The sequence below is a fragment of the Paramormyrops kingsleyae genome, chromosome 13, assembly GCF_048594095.1.
Source record: "Paramormyrops kingsleyae isolate MSU_618 chromosome 13, PKINGS_0.4, whole genome shotgun sequence".
Taxonomy (NCBI): Eukaryota; Metazoa; Chordata; class Actinopteri; order Osteoglossiformes; family Mormyridae; genus Paramormyrops; species Paramormyrops kingsleyae.
In genome coordinates this window covers 31,743,635-31,762,602 of record NC_132809.1, presented here as the reverse complement: position 1 = coordinate 31,762,602, position 18,968 = coordinate 31,743,635, and the positions used below count along the sequence as shown (strand labels likewise).

Below are 18,968 nucleotides of genomic sequence, written 5' to 3'. Positions count from 1 at the left end.
TGCAGCTCAGCCGGTCAGTACCGTCCTTCCTGTTTGCACAGCGATGCGCGAGCCCACCCTCCCTTAAAGAGCAGCGCTGATGTGTGCTACACTGCACGGCCCCCCCTCTACCCAGCACACCCTCCAACTGACAGCGACGCGCCGCTAACGACCAGGAACTTGTGGAGAAGCAGCTCAGTCACAGGCTTACTGAAGAGGGATGCAGCGGGTCCAGAAAGCAGGAGAGCGAGGGAATGAGGGCGCATGCATGTGTGTGTGTGTGTGAAAAAGGGGGTGGGGAGGTAACAGATATAACAAGATGGAGGGGAAAATGCACGTCAAAAGACTGGCTATTCCTAAACTAAGGCAGGCAAAAAGCTACAGTCAGCCCTAGTCAGCCCTGCTACAACGTGACTGACGTGCTCCTGAAACACCTTCTGTTCCCTAAAATTGCATAATAAAACACACACATCCGATGGGAATGCAACTCCAAAATTTTGTTATGCATGCCAAGATAAATGAATAACAAAACAGCGATCCCAGTGCAAATAATGTAATTACATGCATTTTAAATAAGAAATAATAATAATACAGTAATAAATTATATAATTAACATCTCCTATGGGTCTAATGAGTCTCAAGAGAATTGCCTAGTAACCAACCGCTTCAACCAAACGCCGAACTCGTTAATTTGTTCATTGCTGGGAGTTGGAAGAAGTGATGGCCAAAACGGTGCATCATGAACCATTTTCTGACTTCACTAGATGGTGCTCTTGGATTACTTTGTAGCATGCTTTGAGTCCTTTTCTTTTTTTTTTTTTTTAAACAGAGAGCGCCATCTAGTGGGATCAGAAAACACAGCAAATGGTTCATGAAGCATTTTTTGGCCATCATTAATAGTGAGCCACAGCCACCATTCTACAGGACATACACTCAGCAGAAACAATGGATCACGGTGTGTGGAGGACCACTGAAAGCAGGCAACATGGCGACAGTCTATAAAAAGCAAATGTAAGTGAATTTTAAAACGCTGCTGCGTTTTAATGACAATTTGTCAATTAGTTTTAGATTTTTAGAATCTAAGTATTATGCAGTGTGTGGATGTACAAAAAAATAGATTCTTTTAGAATTGAAAACCACCTCGACCGACTCAGTGGAAAAAAAAAAATACAAAAGATAGATTCGTAAAAGATAGAACTTTGTAACAAACTAATTAATCCTAGGAAATAATTTGAAGGTTTAATATCAGAATAAAAGTAACTGAAGGGATTGTGTCATCTATAAAAAACAACTGATGCAGTGACACTCCGGTAATCTGGGATGAAGCACTCATGGGGAGTTTTACTTACACAACAATGTTCTGGGGGCAGAAGAAAAAAATGACTTGTTCAGAGAGATAACCAATCAGAATGTAGGCGCGTCCAAGCAACTAGAGGAAGCGGGACCAACCAATTAGTTGTCTTGGTCCTGCCCATAGGAGTTTTACTTGGAGGCAGAACATAAAATGATTGGATCAGTTATCCCTCTGAACCAATCATTTTATGTTCTGCCTCCAAGTAAAGCTCCCATGGGCAAAGTAACAGTCAGCACCTTTCCTGAGTAAATCACATTTCTTTATCCAGAGTGGTGGCAGCGTGTTTCCAGAGGTAAAGCTCCGTTTGTCATCCTAACAGCTCAGTCTGATCATCACTTGTGGCCAGAGTCCAGGCCAACAATTATAAGTCCATGGTTCGCAGAAGCAAACCCAGCAAAAGGGGCCCCAGACCGATGAACAGATAATGTCTTGGTTCTAGAGCCGTGTTTCTCAACTCGGTCCTCAGGGACCCCAAGACTGTTCACATCTTTGCTCTGTCCTATGTGGGAATGAAAGAGCATTTTGAATAAAGTTATATTAAGAAAAAAGGGCTGGGTGGCATCAGCATGCCACGTGACAGATGTAATTAAACACTAGCTGCTGATCTATCTATAAACGAAGGCAGGCACAAACACATACCCAGGCTGCGAGGCTATTTGTGTGCGCTGTGGACAGTGCTGGCCTGGCCCCCTGTTATTTATATATATATATATATATATATATATATATATATATACGCACAGTGGGCGTGCCTGACTAGTCCTGGGCGGGGCCACTTTTGCCCTCAGAACAGCCTGAATTCGACATGGATTGAACAAGCTACTGGAAACTTTCATTATGGAATTTGGAGCCGGGTCATTTCCTTGCTGTTCTGTTAGCTTTAACCCGTACGTTCTCATCCGACTTCTGTTTGTGCCCTCAGAACTGGCACTCAGTAAACTGTAAACATCGTACTCTGCGAAAACCTCAGGAAGGATGCCGTTTCTGAGACGCGCGGACCAGCATGTCTGGCACTGGCAATCATCAAACGATCAAAATCGCTTTCATCAGCCGTGTTGCCCATTCTTTGTCAGGCAGGAACAGATCCTCTCAGCCCCCGTCTGCACGCTCAATGTATTGAGTCAGTCACATGATTCTCCGTTGGTAGTAGCCGTTCACGTAAATGAGCAGGCGGAACCGAGAGGTCGGCCGCTGGTTGCCCACATATACAGAGAGACATTCTAAATTTAGCAAGCGCTTTAAAGCATAGCCCTAGGGCAGGGACAATAAACTTGCAGAAACTCACATCCTAGCATTTTACCTTAGCCAATTAAGCTGGACACATAATTTTACAAGCCCTACAACATGACAAGAATTTTAATCAAGTACATTAGGGCTGTATTTTACCGCTAAGCTTATACAATACATTCATTAACACCGATACAATCAGAATAACCAACCATTAACTGGACAAGAGCTAGTGTTACCTCTGTTGTTTACAGTTCGCACGTGACACTCCAGTTCTCCCCCAGCTCGGTGGATCCTCTTTTCAGACAGTGGTGTGAATAGCGCTGACCCACCAGTCCCGGCGTGAGAGCACCTCAATCCGAGCTGCACATGTCCATTTGTGTCCGAGAGTGAGCGAGTGTGTGTGTGTGTGTGTCACTCCTATCAACCGCGTCCCTGCTGCTGTCCATCGGTATTTTTATGAGTGGGGGCTGGTGGGGGGCTAGTGCCAATGTAACTAGTGATTGCGGGGCACTACCTTCCCGTTCCCACTGCACTCCAGTGGGGATTCGCCCAGTGTGAGCTAATATCCTCAGTGAAAACATACATACTGCATTGTTCCTTCCACACGTATGATGTGACTACATGCTGATCATCTCCCATAGGTCTATAGGTTGGGGGGGGGGGGGGGGGCTGAAATGCGCTGAGGGGGGAGGGGGGGCAAACCAAACTATTCAACCCAAGTCCTGTTGTGGTGGGAAAGGCAAATGACAGATCTATGAGGTTTTCCCCATTTCTTTGCGTTTCTTGATGTGATTTAAAATCGATAAATGATCCTGCTGTTGGACCAACACCCCCCCCCCCCCCGTCCCAAACAGCCTATCTGTGAGTTAGCAGTGGCTTGGCTCTCGGCCCTGAAGCCCAAGCGTTGAGCCTTCAGTCCAGCTACCTTGTCAAAGTCCTCCTGAGTGGCCCGCATCTCCTTCCAGGTCTTGTTGAGGAGCAGGATGCAGACGCAGAAGAGTTCATAGAGAATGCGGTCTTGAGAGAAGAAGATGGGGTGATAGTCCGAGCGGGTCTCCGATGCTGGGGGCGGGGCGAGAGAGGGACAGAGGGGACCAATAAGATTCAGTGCCACATTTGGTCATGTGATCTAAATGTAAACCCAAAATTAGCCATGAGACCCAGCCTTAAAGAGTCATTTACGTCAATGATCCAATAAGCAGAGTAAAGGGGAGAGAGTCTTTATCAACCAATGCTCTCGGGGTCCACTCCCCCCGGCGTGGAGAAGCCCCCCAAACTCACACGGCTCGCCGATGTGCAGGATCTCACACAGGATGAGCGTCAGCTGGATGCTGCTCCGGGCAAAGGGGCACTCATGCTTGTCCTCACGGCTGCTGTTCTCCAGCACAAACTGCGAGGGTCAGGGGGTCACACTCAGGCCCAAAAAAGCCTTTCTAGATAAGCCCTATATCTTCAATCATACAATATCAGACTGTATCTAGTCTAGAAATATAATCATGAGCAGTATTCTAGAAACAAACCTAGAAGCCTGAGATGTGTCACCCCATCATGTCCCTCCCCTCGCCCTATGACCTACTTCCCCGAACCCTCATTCTTCCTCCTCCATTCGTGCCCCTTGTCCCCTCACCCTGCTGTATGCGTCGGGGTAGTGGGACGCGAAGTACGTCATCGTCTCCAAGGCCAGCAGGCCGGGCGGGGCCCGGAGCAGGTCCTGTCCAGGGTTGCTGTTGTTCTGTGGAGGAAGACGACCATTCGGGCTGACTGAATAGGGCAAAGGAGGACTCGACCGCCCAGCATCGAGAAGAGAGGAGGGCAGAAGAGAGCATGACGGGTAAGGGAAGGTGTCCGGGGGGCCGTCATGATCAATGAAAGGCTGCAGGGTTAAGTCTCTATAAAAGCTCTGTCTGCCAGAGTAATGGCAAAAGAACTTATCTAGTGAGCATAATGTTACCAATAAACAGGGCAATGGGCTAAAGCAGTACACCCAGGAGAGAGAGAGAGAGAGAGAGAGAGAGGGAGAGAGAGGGGGAGAGGGAGAGAGAGAGAGGGGGAGAGAGAGAGGGGGAGAGAGAGAGGGGGAGAGAGAGAGGGGGAGAGGGAGAGGGGGAGAGCAGCTGAAAAAAACATAGGAAAAACAAACACAGAGAGGGGAAAAAAGGGCGGGGGGGGGCATGCCTACACACATATGGGGAAACCGGGGGTGGGGAGCAGGCAGGGGAATACGCACAGAGAAACGTGAAAGAGTAAGGGGGGTGGGGGCGACAGAGGGATACTCACAGTATGGGGGGGGGGGGGACATAGAGGGACACTCACAGTATGGGGGGGGGGGCATAGAGGGACACTAACAGTACGGGGGACACACTCATGGGGGAGGGACACTCATGGGGGGGGGGGCACTCACAGAGAAGCCAAGCTTCTTGAACTCCTTGGCACAGAGGGAGCGTCGCCGTTCGTGGCTCAGGCCGCCGTCACTGTCAGTCTCGAAGGCCGACTGCCGCAGGCTGTGTATCTTGTCCCTCTGCTCCTGTGGGGGGAGGGAAGGGTGGCGAGTGAGAAAGGCAGGCAGCAGAGCATCTCACGGAGGGGGGGCGATCCTGCTTCAGCTTTCCATCGGTTCTGTTGCTCGTCTCATGCTTGGTTTCCATCTGGATGAGGCCGAGTGTCACCTGGCTGAGGGAGTCCAGCGGCGTCCTCATGAGGGGCTCCAGCAGGTTCAGGCTGACCGACTGCAGCACGTACAGGTAGTGGGCCATCTCGTTCCCCACGGCCTCCGAGCTGTGGATGATGTTCTGTGGGCCGACACACCAGAGACGCAGGAAGATCCGCTTTTACGAACACGGCCGTCTCTCTGAAGATGGGAACCCACTCTCTCCTTCATAAGGACGACGTGCAGACTTGCAGATGTCAGCCATGACATTTACTACCAAATCAAAATTAAAATACAATAAAACATTAAATTTCATTACCTTGTAGATGTACTGACGAAGGTTTTTGCTTGAAAGATAAGCCAATAATTCCTGACCATAAGAAACAGAAAATAGAAAAAATTAATGGCATTATTTATTACAGAAAAAGAAAGAGCTATTAGAATAACATATTTCTAAACAATCCACATTAGGGGGCTCCCAACCTTTTGTTGTTTGCAGACCAGTTTATGTTGTATGGACCAGTAAAACTATTCAACTGGGGGACAAATTGCATCCCGTATTGGTTCTACATGAGAAACAGCATGTTATTTTTTCCAAAGCAGGATAAACCCAGGACAGGTGTAAATTCTGAGGGGTGGGGGATTCGAATTTGTCGATCAGCGGGTGAGATTTCATATGTTTAACAGTTTCCATTTTTTTCTGACGTGACTGGAATGCAGGGAGTCGTAAAGAAGGCGTGGCCTGAAGGTTATATAGCCGATGTAGTTCATTAAACAAACCCCCCACCAAACCGCCAGCTTTCCCCAGACACAGACTGGAAACGGTCCAACAAACCGCAGGTTGGGAACCCCGACACTCAATGGCATAATCGCACCAGCAGATGGCAGTCATGTCACTGTAAAAACCTGAACCGCGTGGTGTATTAAGATTAGCATTCATCTGACTACTGATACAATCGGAGTTACAGGCCCAAAAGCTGCAATAAATAACGTGAATGCGACTGGTTACATAAAAACGTGAAAAATAAAAGAAATTTCACGGACCTGCCGGTCGGCTTCTAGCCCGGTCTGCAGCAGGGCCATGAGGAGGGCCATGGCTTTGGTCTGGATCTGCTGATTGGTCCTGTCAGAAATGAGGGCCAATGGTCACAAACTCAGCCCCGATATATATTTGGTCTGGATCTGCTGATTGGTCCTGTCAGAAATGAGGGCCAATGGTCACAAACTCAGCCCCGATATATATTTGGTCTGGATCTGCTGATTGTGACAAGACCAAATTCAGCCTGGATATATAACATATATATGGACTGTACTCGTATTTAGACAGTCGGTTGCATTTTCACACAAACTTCCGGCTAAGAAACCCCGAATCAGACCACCACGCGCCCTGAACCTGGCTTTCACTTGCCGTCACCTTTTACAATCGAGCTTTACTTTGCTCTCCCTCTTTGAATGTCATCATTTCTTCATCATTTCTTCATACCAGTTGGAAGCAGCACCTTGTTCTGTTACTTGCGACTTTTGCACACTTTGAAACGCCGACGTGCTCCAACACGCCGGCCGCCAAAGCGAGGGAGTCAGCCGGAATGTCGATTACCAGTTCATGCCTCAGCTTTCTTAGAAATGTAATGAAATCACGGAGGGGGGGGGGGGGGGTCCTTCATTCCCTGGCTGCCCAAAGACAAACCCTGTCAATACTTCCGTGGCACCAAAGCACCACCCATGTTTGTCACTAATGTAGACTAACCGGCAAACGTCTTTGCACACCATCTGTTTCATAAACTGCAGAATTTTTTTATTCTTAAGCATTGGAAAGTTGAATGAACAACTATAAATGAAAATAAAACAAGTTTCCTTTATAACATGGAACGAGCATGTAAGTATGTCTGACATCCTATTAACTGGTTATGAGGCAGTCAAATTCTAGGCTGTCCTTTAACTGTAAATGTCACTTTTTCGTCCCTTGAAACAGCAGTATTTGATGTCCATTGTAGAAAGAATGCCTCAAACTTTCTCTGCTAGACGACATTTCCTTGGTAATTAAGATACTCACTGTAAATGCATTTGTTAGCAAAGAGTACCAAGTGTTCTTTTAGTAAATGTTAAGTAACATGCAATGGTAGAAAATCTCAGTGTGTGCAAAAGCTTTTGACCAGTAGTGTAAGTCTACCTGTTTTAATCACGGAGCTTTTCATAGTTTCATAGCACACAACCACCTATCAGGCGCAAGCTAATGTTCTCCTTAACCTACACTGGCTTTAATGTATCTATATGCTATATGAGTGTTCAGTAATTCTACAAGTACATACAGTAAATTGGCTTTGTCTGCAAGACATGCGATTCTATTGATTTCCACCATGCTGTCAATGTTACAACACCCTAGTGAGACAGACACAGTAGTGTTAGAGCTGTGGTCTCCACCAAGAGTTCACTGAAATCACATGCTTACCTAAAGAAATATTCAGAGATTGTAGACCGATAGGCTTATGGCAAAGAAAGGCAGTGATGTACCAGAACTACACCTGGGTAGTAAAACCAAACAGTGTTTCCATTATGGGTGGAAACATTTTGTAATCACACACTGCATGCATGGCAGAGCAGCCAATGACTGACTGACAGTCAGCAACCTGAAGACCTGCAGGTCTGAATGTCTGCCTGTCGCTCCTGCTTCTGGGCTAGCAGGTCACAATCCAGACACCATTTCTAATACGTGAAAAAATACTTTCTTAAAAGGTGACTGCAGAGGCGTGGCCTGGTGCTTTCATGGCTGAAGTCCCTGAATGAATGTGAATAAGCACCAAATTATGTGTTTAGCTCTGATGTTTTAAGATGACTAAGCCTCAGATGTCTTCAGATCCCGGCTCCACTCCTGGATGACTGTAGGTACAGAGTCCATTGCTTTACAAATATTGCCATTCCAGGGAGCCATGACTAAGACGGTGGTGAGTGGTTCGGTGGGAAGTGTTTGGAAGGTTGCCGGTTCGAGCACCAGCCAGTCACAAGGCCCTTGGCCCCAGCTCCGGGGGTGCTGCACGGTGACTGACCCTGTGCTGTGACGACCCCCCCCCCAGCTATGGAGATCAGGATGGGGGAGCTGAAGAGAAGCATTGCGATGTTCTTGTGCAAATGGCAAATAAAGGATTTATCGAAACAAACAGTGGGGTGGTATGTGCCTCAGCATGCTAGGACGCTGTGCCCGGGATCGGAAGGCCGTCGGTTCAAATCCCATGGTAGAGCGATTTCATCATTACACTCTTGAGCAAGGCCCTTAATCCCAACAGGTTCTGGACGAGCAGGCGGTCTCAACTGGATGCTGCTTTGGCTGAAGATGTAATCCAAATAAATAAAATCATAAAAAGTCAACTAAAAAGTTTAATATGTTCCAGGGATTTTCCATGTGGGATAGAAAAAAATTTAAGGAAAACATAAAAAATGGACTATTGCAATCCAAATGACATTCAGAGTAGAGTTCATTCATTGGCTTCAAAACATTTGTTGATTTTCTTATTTGTTCATTGACTTTAACCAAGATAATTAATGTGCATTTGCTAAGCTACGCACCTGATTAATAAACTGCATATGCCAAGTGAGCTAATTAGGTATTAAAAGTAGATTCCTTCAAGTGATGGGAGGTAGCTACAGAGGCCTGGTTTCCAATGAAATAACCACCTACTAATGACGCAGAAAATCCTTTGATGTCTGAAAGGCCTGAATGCAGCTAAAAAAACTGAAGCTGGAGGTAAAAACAATTAAGAAAACACAGGAATGATTCTCAGAAATATTCATTTGCATTTACTCTTGGTAAGGTGGAGAATGAGCTGCCGCAGAGCATATGTTCAGAATGTCCAGCCAACAAGATCGTGAATCTTTCAAAACTAGTGCAACATATAGAAACAAATCATTTTGAAGAAAATTCTTGAAAATATTAGAAGGGTTTATGGTGCCTTCAGACTTGCATGACAAGTTAATGATCATGCACTGATACTAGAATTGCATAAAAAGAAAAACCACACATTATAGCAGAGGAACTGCGGCGTTCTGTGACACTGAGGTTGTCTGAACTGGCCTCTCAGATATGAAATGCACAAGTTCGACACACTAGTGTGATTCTACGAAACACTATAAATACATGTAGACACGCTATACTATAACCAACCAGCTGAACATTTAAAGAAAATTCTAGAGCTCTGCCCAAGGAGAAATTTCCACTGCCATCAAGATGCCGCATTAATCACTTGGCTTTGCTAAAGAACGCTGTGAAATTCCACCAGGAAAGGTCCAGACACCGGTAAGCCCTCTGTGGAAGTGCACCCAGCTGCCCTGGTGATTCTTGGTGGTCCATTTCTCTGCTTTAAACTCGCACGTCACTTATTCTGAAAGTTACCCATATAAGTCACCGTCTACAAGAAGCCGAGCAACACCAAACATGTAGGCACCGGTGCGAGCCTCAGCACGACACTCACACTTGCAGGTGGGCGATGAGTCTCTCCAGGTTCACCTCCTCCTTGACCAGCTTGAAGAGGCTGTTGCTGCTTAGAACCATGTTCTCCAGAATGGTGAGGGATAAACGCTGGATCGAGGCATCCATGACCTTAACGTTGACAAAGGCGGCGATCTGGCAGAGATGGAGACTGTCACTGGAGGAAGTGCAAGGAATGACCAACAATGCGGGAGAGTCAGGGCGCCGGGTACCTTCTTAATGAAGACCAAGGAGAGGTTCTCCCAGGAGACAATCCCATGATCCATCAGCTCTGTGAATCCTGTCAACGCATGTGTCATTATGAGCGGCGACCTGAAAGGCAAACAGGGGTAGCAACATGAGGTGTAGTAATCATTTACCCCAGACAACCACCATAACAGAAATCAGCTTCACACCAAAGACGGTCAAACCACATCCCATTATCAACAAATGTCAAACACATATATTCCCAACACACCACTTGTAACACATTATTTTTCATTTATAAGCTGAACCTGTTATTTCTGTGCCTGACCTAAACTAAGTGTCTGGAATTTCTTCTGACATTTCGATCAGAGCTTTTCTATACCACCAACACAAAAATACACCACAGACTATGCATAATCAGCACAAGGGTGATTCTTTGAATCGGTGAGTGACAGGGGAGGGTTCACTCCGAGGGCCAATCAGCTTGTAGCTTTGGCCGGCACCCCCGTGACATCACCCCTGTTAAGCAGCCCCACCTCCCTTCCCTCCAAACACCTGCACCACTACGCTCTAATCTGTGTGGTGTTGGAGGTCACAGCAGGCCAGTGCTGCAAAGTGCTGCAAAGACCAAACGCGAACGTTGGGTCGACAGTCCAACAGCCCACTTCCTCATTCCGCACGGCAGCACAGCCCACGGTGCCGACATTCCTGCAGCGTGCGGCAGAAAGGGGGTGGGGATCCAAATGCCGAGGGGGGAGCGGACAGCCCAAAGGCACGGATCTCCAGATTTGGAGGCTTTGTTTAGCAGCCACAAGGTACTGATGTGTCTCTCATACGTCACCCAGGCCGATGACGTCTCAACACAGCCACAGCGAAAACAGATTAACAGATGGGTGATTAAAAAAATAATTAAAACTATTCAATTTGGTGAAAACAGTGAGCTACTCTCCATAAACTTGGCGACTGGGGGAGGGGAGACAGTAAAGCTGACAAACTGTCATTTTGTCTTTGGTTTGGATGCTGGACAAACCGTGAGATTTACATCTCACACCTGTGAGAAGGCAACAGGGGCTGAAGTCTCAGAGGAAACGTGAGACTTGACAGCTACCCCCCCCCCCCCCACCACCACCCCCCAACACGCCGACGTCCCCCAGCCTCCACGGCCCCATCACGGGGGCACATACTCCTTGTCCTCCTCCACGATCTGCACCAGAAGAGAATGTCCATCCCGGCTGATGAACTCCTGGGCGAAGGTGATGTCTGTGGACACATCTGCCAGCTGCTTCAGCGAGTCACAGCGCACCCCCGAGTCTGCATTCTGGATGCCTTTGTACAGGTCCTCAGCGCAGCGGCCCTGAGACACACACACACACGCGTCACACACTTCTGCATGCTGCCCCGACATCTACACAGACCTACAAACGTCTCTTTATTAAGAAAGTGAAAGTTCCCCAGAGCCTCAGAGACACTATTGAAGGCTTCTCTACACAGAGATCACCGATGCCTCGTAATCAGATAACCTTGTTCGCACACAGCATCATAAACACTTGACATTATCAGCAAACAGCAGTAAATTCAGCGGAGTATGTGTTATGGTACGTCGTATGGGCCGTGATTGGTCCATAATGAGCAATGTGATTGGTTTATGCCTGAAATCCCACCCCTCATTTTTATACTGTCCAGATGGGACAAGGCTCTGTCCACATGTCCAAGATCATGCCCTGCAGGCATAGGGATTAGAGCGCGCGCGCACACACACACACACACACACACACACACACACACACACACACGCGCACACACACCTTCTTGCAGTGGCAGAAAGCCACACATGCACCTTCTTAATGCTTCACTGCCCTGTATTTACCACCTTTGAGAGTCATAAGCAGAGAATTAAATGCCTTTATCCAGAAGCAGACAAAGGCTGTTTCAGGAGGCACAATTCCGGCTTTGTTTTGGCACAATATGGGAAAAGGGGACCAAGGGTATGGGAGGTATAGGGAGGTATGGGAGGTTTAGGGAGGTATGGGAGGTTTAGGGAGGTATGGGGAGGTATAGGGAGGTTTAGGGAGGATTAGGGAGGTATAGGGAGGTGTAGGGAGGTGTAGGGAGGTTTAGGGAGGTATGGGAGGTATGGGGAGGTATGGGGAGGTTTAGGGAGGTATAGGGAGGTGTAGGGAGGTGTAGGGAGGTGTAGGGAGGTATGGAGATCCAGCTCTGCTCAGCCTCTGCACTCACAGATACAAGCAGACAGAACAAAGGCCTTCTGCCTGTTTTCCAGCTTCATCCCGGCCCTTTCTGGAATTCCAAGGGCATCCCCCCCCCTACAATTTCTCAGAATTCCTCAGATCAAGGACTCACTGGTGCTTTCGTCAGCCGGAGGATGCTACCGTTCTTGATGTCCAGTCGATTCTAGAATGGGGGGGGGGGGGGGGGTAGCAACGGGGGCAAATAGGACATGGGCATCAGTCTGGAGCAGACACAGCTGACCAATCTGCAACGGCATCGAATCCACATTTGGGGAAGTGTAGTAAGATGGTGAAAGAGCGGGGGTCAGCTTTGGTTAGCGCTAAAAATAGAGAGACAGGCCCCCACTGGTAGAAGTAAGAGGCCTGACTCACAGTGACAAAGCAGCACGGAGAGTAGAGCTGTGGGAAGAATCAGGGCCTGAAGGGGAGGATGGGAGGGAGCGGGTGGTGAGGAGAGAGGGGAGCGTGTATCTGCTGGCCCTGGGAGCCTGCTGGAATCTCCCAGCCTGCCAGCACGGCTCCTCTCTCACCCACATAAATACACACCTGGCTCTCAGCCCTTCTGGGGACTCTCCTTTGACTTCAGAATGATGAAATTAGGGTGACACCAGGGACAACGTTAGACCAGGGTCAGTTGTTGAACAGATTTTTAACACTTAAAAATAAAAGAAAACAGCACTTTGAGCTTTAAAAGTGACAGGGAGTTCTTGTCTATGTCCGAAATTCACATCTTTGATCTGACATTTTTGTTTAAATGTTTTAAAAGTCTGTTCAACAACTGACGCCCATCAACACTTGTCACCTATATGCCAAACCCTAGCTTGGTCATTTTTAAAAGCACTTTAAAGCCATTTGTTTTGTGTGGACAAACTGTATCTGTGCTCTCAGCATTCGTCCATCTGAACTTCTCACACACATCTATAACAGACAAATCTTTGTTTGGCAGAAAGCTGTAGATGGAATGGGTCCTGCTCACCGACTCCGTGATGTAGGTCTGAACACCATCAGCATACTGGAGCGCATAGTTATCAGGGCCTGGAAGGTTCCACCTAAACAGACACAGCAGAGTCACACAACATCTTTCGCCACAGTCCTAAAATAAACTACCACCTAGGGCTACCGCATCAAGTCGATGTCGTCGATGACACCGATTATGAAAATCCGTCAACATCAATATTATTTTTATTGTTAGTTTAACAAAATTACTGTTATGATTTCTAAAATTCATTATAACAGTAGTTTTCCTTTAATATCAGTATGTAATTATCTGAGTAGTTCAAATTGTCACTAAATAAAAAGGTGGTTTGTACACTGTGCAGTTTCGATAGCATACCACAGCGGTACTAGCGCTCTGCATGAGCTCCTGAAGAGGAAGCTACCATTAGATCTTTTTATCTTTTGTCCTTGAAGTTGCTAAATACACACATCATTAAAGTCATTAACTTGTCTGCCTACTACCTTAGAATTTCAACTGAATAAGTGTTTCTGAAAATGTTTCGGATAAAATTTGGGCGTGTTCTACACTGACTGACAGTGCCAGTGTGTGCTTGTGTGCTAACCAAAATTAATAAGCGTAAAGATATGCCAAATTTACACAGATTACTAGCTTTTGGGCATCACAATACACATCTTCTTTATATTTCAGACAAATCTGCTAATCAGAGAAAATAATGTCCGTAAAGTGCCAAAAAGCCCGCATCTATTATCTAAAGTGCAGCAATGACATAGTTTTTGTTGTCAAAATAAATTGAACTTTGCTTAAATGGAAAATTTGATGTTTTGAAGGTAAATTAACCATTTAGATCAATGGACCAATCGGTAAAATAGTCTATAGATTAATCCCTAGAAAAATAGTCATTTGGGGCGGCCCTGCGTCCGTCCCAACACTGGCTTTCCTGGTGAACTTCACTAACAAACTAATTCACATCACTGTGAAATTTGATTTTTCAAAGTTTTGATGTGCAGTCAGGGCAATTAACCTCTGACCTTGCCTACAGCATAGGGGGGATGTTTCTCTGATCGATGGCAATTTCCCAGTGGCTGGCCAGACATCTGTATTCCTAAGGAGCTACACACCAGCTACACACATGTACAACGGCTGCAGGTTGTACCACATGACACAGAGACGCATTAGGATCACGTTACATATGCAACAGGAGGACGGAGACGCCACGCTTACCCGTCGCAAACCTCCTTGATGACAGCTGAGAGTGGCTTTTTCTGAAAAGACAAGAAGAGTCTTTGTTGAAGGAACATGAGAGGTGTCTCACAAAGGAAGCTCTTACATGCCTCAAAGGGCAACGCTCTTCTCACTGGATCACGATTACAAGAAACAAGCAGCGGGCGTGTGGCGAACCAGGATAATAACTGACAAACGGCCCACACAGCGCAACATGAAACAGAACAGACGGAAAACATCCATTTTATCCCAACGGCGGCAGGCCGCTTACGACTGTGTTTGACTGCCCTGTAATTTGTGGTCTGAAATGTGGTAGACCAATCAGAGGTTCTGTGGAGAGCTTACAGCCAATCAGAAGCTCGCCGGGATGACCTGCGGTAAAATCCACTTAAGGAACATTTCCCTCGGGCAGGAACTGAGGCCACAAAACGATTTCAGGGTCAGCAAACATATCATTGACGCTTCACAAGCACTGCCTCAATCCGCTCCGGCACCTGCTCCAAGAATTTTATCGATAATTGTTGAGGTTGGAGGCAAGTGTAGCCAAACGTTTACCAGAGCAGTATTTTAGCGTGCTTGTGAACGGATCCCTCACCACTGATACTTACATCCCAGCCTCACCCAATCCCAAAGGTGATGGTGTCCCACACTGAGCCGGGACCCCTACCTGATCTAATTCGATGAGCTGGGGATACGCCCCCGGCATCTGAATGGCAATCTTGACTACATCCTTTTGAGGAGCCATGATGGGGTCTGCGCTAAAAGCCTGGTTCAGAAACAGAAAGATAGCCAGGAAATACAGAGCCCCCTGATAAAGAGAGCGAGCGAGTGAACAAATGAGCAAGAGAGAAAGTGAGAGAGGGGGAGGAACCAAAAGAGACTTATTAATGTCACTGTCCGCACCCTATACTGTGGTCAGCTATCTTCATCAGCAAAGAAGGAAGTAGGAACCACCTTACAGGAAAAATAGCATCCATTTGTTACTGCACTACTTCAATATCTGAAGCAGACATGCACGCACATGCACACACACACACACACACACACACACACACACACACACAGCTTGTTCTCTCAAACTGCCCACTTTTACTATGACAGATCTGTACTTCCTTACTGAATCAACAGGCTCACTCACTGCTACTTCCCTTTTACTGGTCTGGGAAAGGCACGATCCAGTGAGTGCTGGCTTGGCGGTAAATCCACAGCCTGTGTGTGTGTGCGTGTGTGTTTGCGTGTGTGTGTATGTGTGTGGACTCTCAGGGTCAGTGCTCGTGCACCTCAGTGCCTAGCACTTGCAGACCCGTGCACATTTTTTCCTCGCAACAAACAGGAGCCAAAGTACATTTGCCAAACCGCCTCAAGTGTTTCCATATGTGCGGATGAGCACCTCAGGGGGAAAGCAGACAGAGTAAGGGCCAGGATGAGAGACTGGCAAAAAAGGAAGAGAGAAAGGACATATCTCTGTATCGACAGAGTCGGTGACAGGCAGGCAGCTGGGTCACTCTGGGGCTGTCAAACGAAGAACACGTCCAACACCACGAGCAGAGAAAACTCAGAAAAGCTGTGTCACTTTCGATGGATGCGCCTGCTAGAATGACAGGCGGACAGAGACAAAAAGATCCAGGCAGACAGACAGATGGACAGATAGGCAGGGAGGGAGGCAGAAAAACAGACAGACAAATCCAGACAGACAGGCAGATGGATCAGACAGCCAGACAAATAGATCCTGACAGCCAGAGAGAGAGACAGACATGTAGACAGATGACAGACAGACAGACAGAGACAAAAACAGTGGAAACTGCTTACACTGATCATGTCTGTCTGGGTGAAATTGATCACTATAAGCAGATCATCATCATAACCATTTTTTTCTTCTTTATGTCTCAGGTAGAATACCGTCTAATTGAGTATTATATATTTATTTCCTTATATGTTGCTATTTACTTAATTTTATTGAGTATTTCAAAATACAATACAGCCGTTTCAAACGCTTTCCAAATTATAGTACTGTACATAATTCACTTCAATTTCATCTATACAGCACATTTTCACATTGTCTCAATAGCTTATTGTACGTTCGCTGCTGCATTTTGGTGGCTCGTTCTTGGCAGTTTACCATAAGCTTTGATGAATCTGTATTTGTCACTGAGAGAAAATTACTTTCTTTTCCCAGCAATTTTTTCAGTGCACACCGCAATAGTGTTCCTTTAAGGGCTCCCTGTGCTCATCGCCCTTATTTCTAAATGTCATCTTCTAGAGAACAGAGACTAATGATCAGGAATTAGGGGTCTCCGTGTCATTTAGGTGGAAGGCGGCAGAACAGGAAGAAGGTGCACTACTCAACAGCTACAAAAAATAAACAAACAAGAACAGGAAAGATCAGCAACCTGCAACATCACCAAGCTCACAGTCCAACAGCTTGACTTTCAGCAGAATGTGTGAAAACACATGTGCACACGTGCTGACAGCGGCAAAGCTTTTGTTTCGTGCAACGGTTCACAATAGCAAAACTCTAAATATTCTGTCACATGAGGATCTGGAACTGAAACTGAAATTTCATTCTAACCTCAGAAGGACTTGATTGAAGTTCATTACTCAGGGAAAGAAAATAAAACTGCACTCAGATGAGTTTAATAGGGAGGGAGTGAGTCTGGAACCTGACTCGGGATCTATAGATTCTCAGGTGACTCTCACAACATACTGGGGAACAAATTCCTGTAAATTTATGCTAATGTTCTGCATACTCAGCTGCTGATCAGGCTTCACAAAAACACACAAAAAAAACAATCCAATAGATCTCCTTACTGTCACAACAAGCATAGTTCCAGGCCTCAAGATCAGAGCAGTCCACTCTACATACACGCCTCAGAGAACAGAACCTCATCAAAACACTAAGCTAATCCACTCACATGAGGTGCTTTCACTCGCGGACCCAGTCAGAATCAGTTTACTATGTCAAGACCAACACATATAAATCTAGGCAGGGTGTGTAAACAGGGTGTAAGTTAACACTAGCCCTCAAACCCCTGCCAAAGAACTGTAATATTTATGTTCGTGTACCATAATTTAGCTCAGCCACTCTTGCCTAAAGTAAGTGTCGGGTTGTTCGATCAGATTCAGCACAACTGAACCAGAGACCTGCAATGATTCTGAGAAGCCTCGATCATACATCAGGCAGCACGCTAGACAGACACCAACAAGCCCATACCAGATCCGGCGAGTGAGGACTGGCTTCGCCTTCAGCTACCAAGAGTATGTGTAGGAGTTTAAACAAGGGGTGAGGTGGGCTTTTATAAAGTTTACCAGCAACACCGCCTTATAGCCATACCACGCTCTCTTGAGAGGGACCCACACGTTGACCACTTCTCATTCTAGTAGCCTACCCTTACTGAACTGTCCACCTCTATTAACCAATGCCTTAAAACAAGGGGACATTTACTGCAGACCTCCCGGCGTTCTGACCACCCCAAGATGCCACATTCACGGAGGTCTGCCGTCGTCTTCCTTCTGCAAGCTTCGGCTGTTTTTAAAACCACGATAATAGAGTGAAACACATTATTGAAGTCGAAATCACTTAAGAACGAATAATCAGCTTGCAAATCTGTACCTGGCACTGCCCTCATATCGGTGTGGTTGGAGATGAATGCAGATTAAAATTTCGAGGCAAACAAAAAATCCGTTCAATCTTTATAAACTTTCCATAGGCCTATGCGGATATCATGAATATAACAAACGAATAAGAATGTTACTTCCATAAATCATTTTGCGGAATACTAAGGCCAACTAATTCGTTAATAGATCAATTAAATCAATTGCTTTCACTTTTTTCCTTCTGTTTGATGTTGTTTGACACCTGAGTGCACAGAAATAATATCACAAGTTACAGTTAGAAATGCTGAATAAATTAAAAACACACACACACAGCTCACTGAAGCAGTACTACTACTAAAAACATTTTTAAATCTTGCAGCTTTTCAGATGTTGGATGTTACGTAAAGAACTAAGAAAAAAGCCAATGCATGATAAAGTATCAGACTACATGGTGTCGCTCTGCAAAGGTTCACATTTTAGCGATACTTGTAGCGACAGGACAGTATAAAGCCAGGAGCCATTATGCTTAACAATCCTCACACACGTACTTCAGTGAGCTAGCCGCTTAGCCCTTTGGCGGCCGAAAGCAAATCCCATTTTCTAAAAACTTCGCCCTGTTTTTCCTACCTGCCGGAAAATGTGAAGCTATTCCGCTGGACATAAAGCGCCGATCATCTGTCTCCCCCGTCCGAAGTAGCAGCGGGCGGCGACAGCTTGAAGGCGGCGTCGGGCGCTGTGGCGCTTAAGTTCCTTCCCAACTTTCCGAAGTAATTGATTAGTCTGAGTTCCGGGTAGCGCGGCCGCCCGGCCGGCAGCCTGAGTTCCAGCCGCCCCCTGCAGGACGGAGCGCCCGGCCGCGCCTGCTCGGCGCCGCGGCGGCGGAAAGCGCGCACACACCGCGCTGTCGTCCATGGGGCCAGACGCTTAGGTTAGATATGCTAGTGGTCAAAATTGTGGAAACCCTTTAAAATGTACAATTTAAAAATGACTACGCGAATATTGACGGTAATTATTATAAACAAAGAATGTTACAAATACCATATACGATTAAATACTATTAAACAAGTAAC

At 46.5% G+C, this 18,968-nt stretch overlaps 1 protein-coding gene across 2 annotated transcripts in view; it reads right to left on the bottom strand.

Annotated features, from left to right (window-relative positions):
- Positions 1 to 18,741, bottom strand: part of elmo3 (engulfment and cell motility 3) — a 27,191-nt gene extending 8,450 nt beyond the window's left edge. The window contains exons 1-15 of one of the 2 annotated variants that reach the window (XM_072698651.1): positions 18,526 to 18,741; positions 14,972 to 15,112; positions 14,305 to 14,345; positions 13,102 to 13,174; positions 12,238 to 12,288; positions 11,061 to 11,230; positions 9,903 to 10,002; positions 9,674 to 9,825; positions 6,255 to 6,333; positions 5,530 to 5,580; positions 5,230 to 5,352; positions 4,965 to 5,087; positions 4,191 to 4,295; positions 3,845 to 3,953; positions 3,489 to 3,625 (exon numbers count right to left, since the gene is read on the bottom strand). In XM_072698651.1, the coding sequence (XP_072554752.1) occupies positions 3,489 to 3,625; positions 3,845 to 3,953; positions 4,191 to 4,295; positions 4,965 to 5,087; positions 5,230 to 5,352; positions 5,530 to 5,580; positions 6,255 to 6,333; positions 9,674 to 9,825; positions 9,903 to 10,002; positions 11,061 to 11,230; positions 12,238 to 12,288; positions 13,102 to 13,174; positions 14,305 to 14,345; positions 14,972 to 15,049 (1,392 nt within the window). In that variant the 5' untranslated portion in view covers positions 15,050 to 15,112; positions 18,526 to 18,741. Of the gene's footprint in view, positions 1 to 2,799; positions 3,167 to 3,488; positions 3,626 to 3,844; positions 3,954 to 4,190; positions 4,296 to 4,964; positions 5,088 to 5,229; positions 5,353 to 5,529; positions 5,581 to 6,254; positions 6,334 to 9,673; positions 9,826 to 9,902; positions 10,003 to 11,060; positions 11,231 to 12,237; positions 12,289 to 13,101; positions 13,175 to 14,304; positions 14,346 to 14,971; positions 15,113 to 18,525 lie in introns of those variants that run through there. The other variant, XM_023827179.2, reaches the window with a different exon arrangement.
- Positions 18,742 to 18,968: the final 227 nt, after the last annotated feature.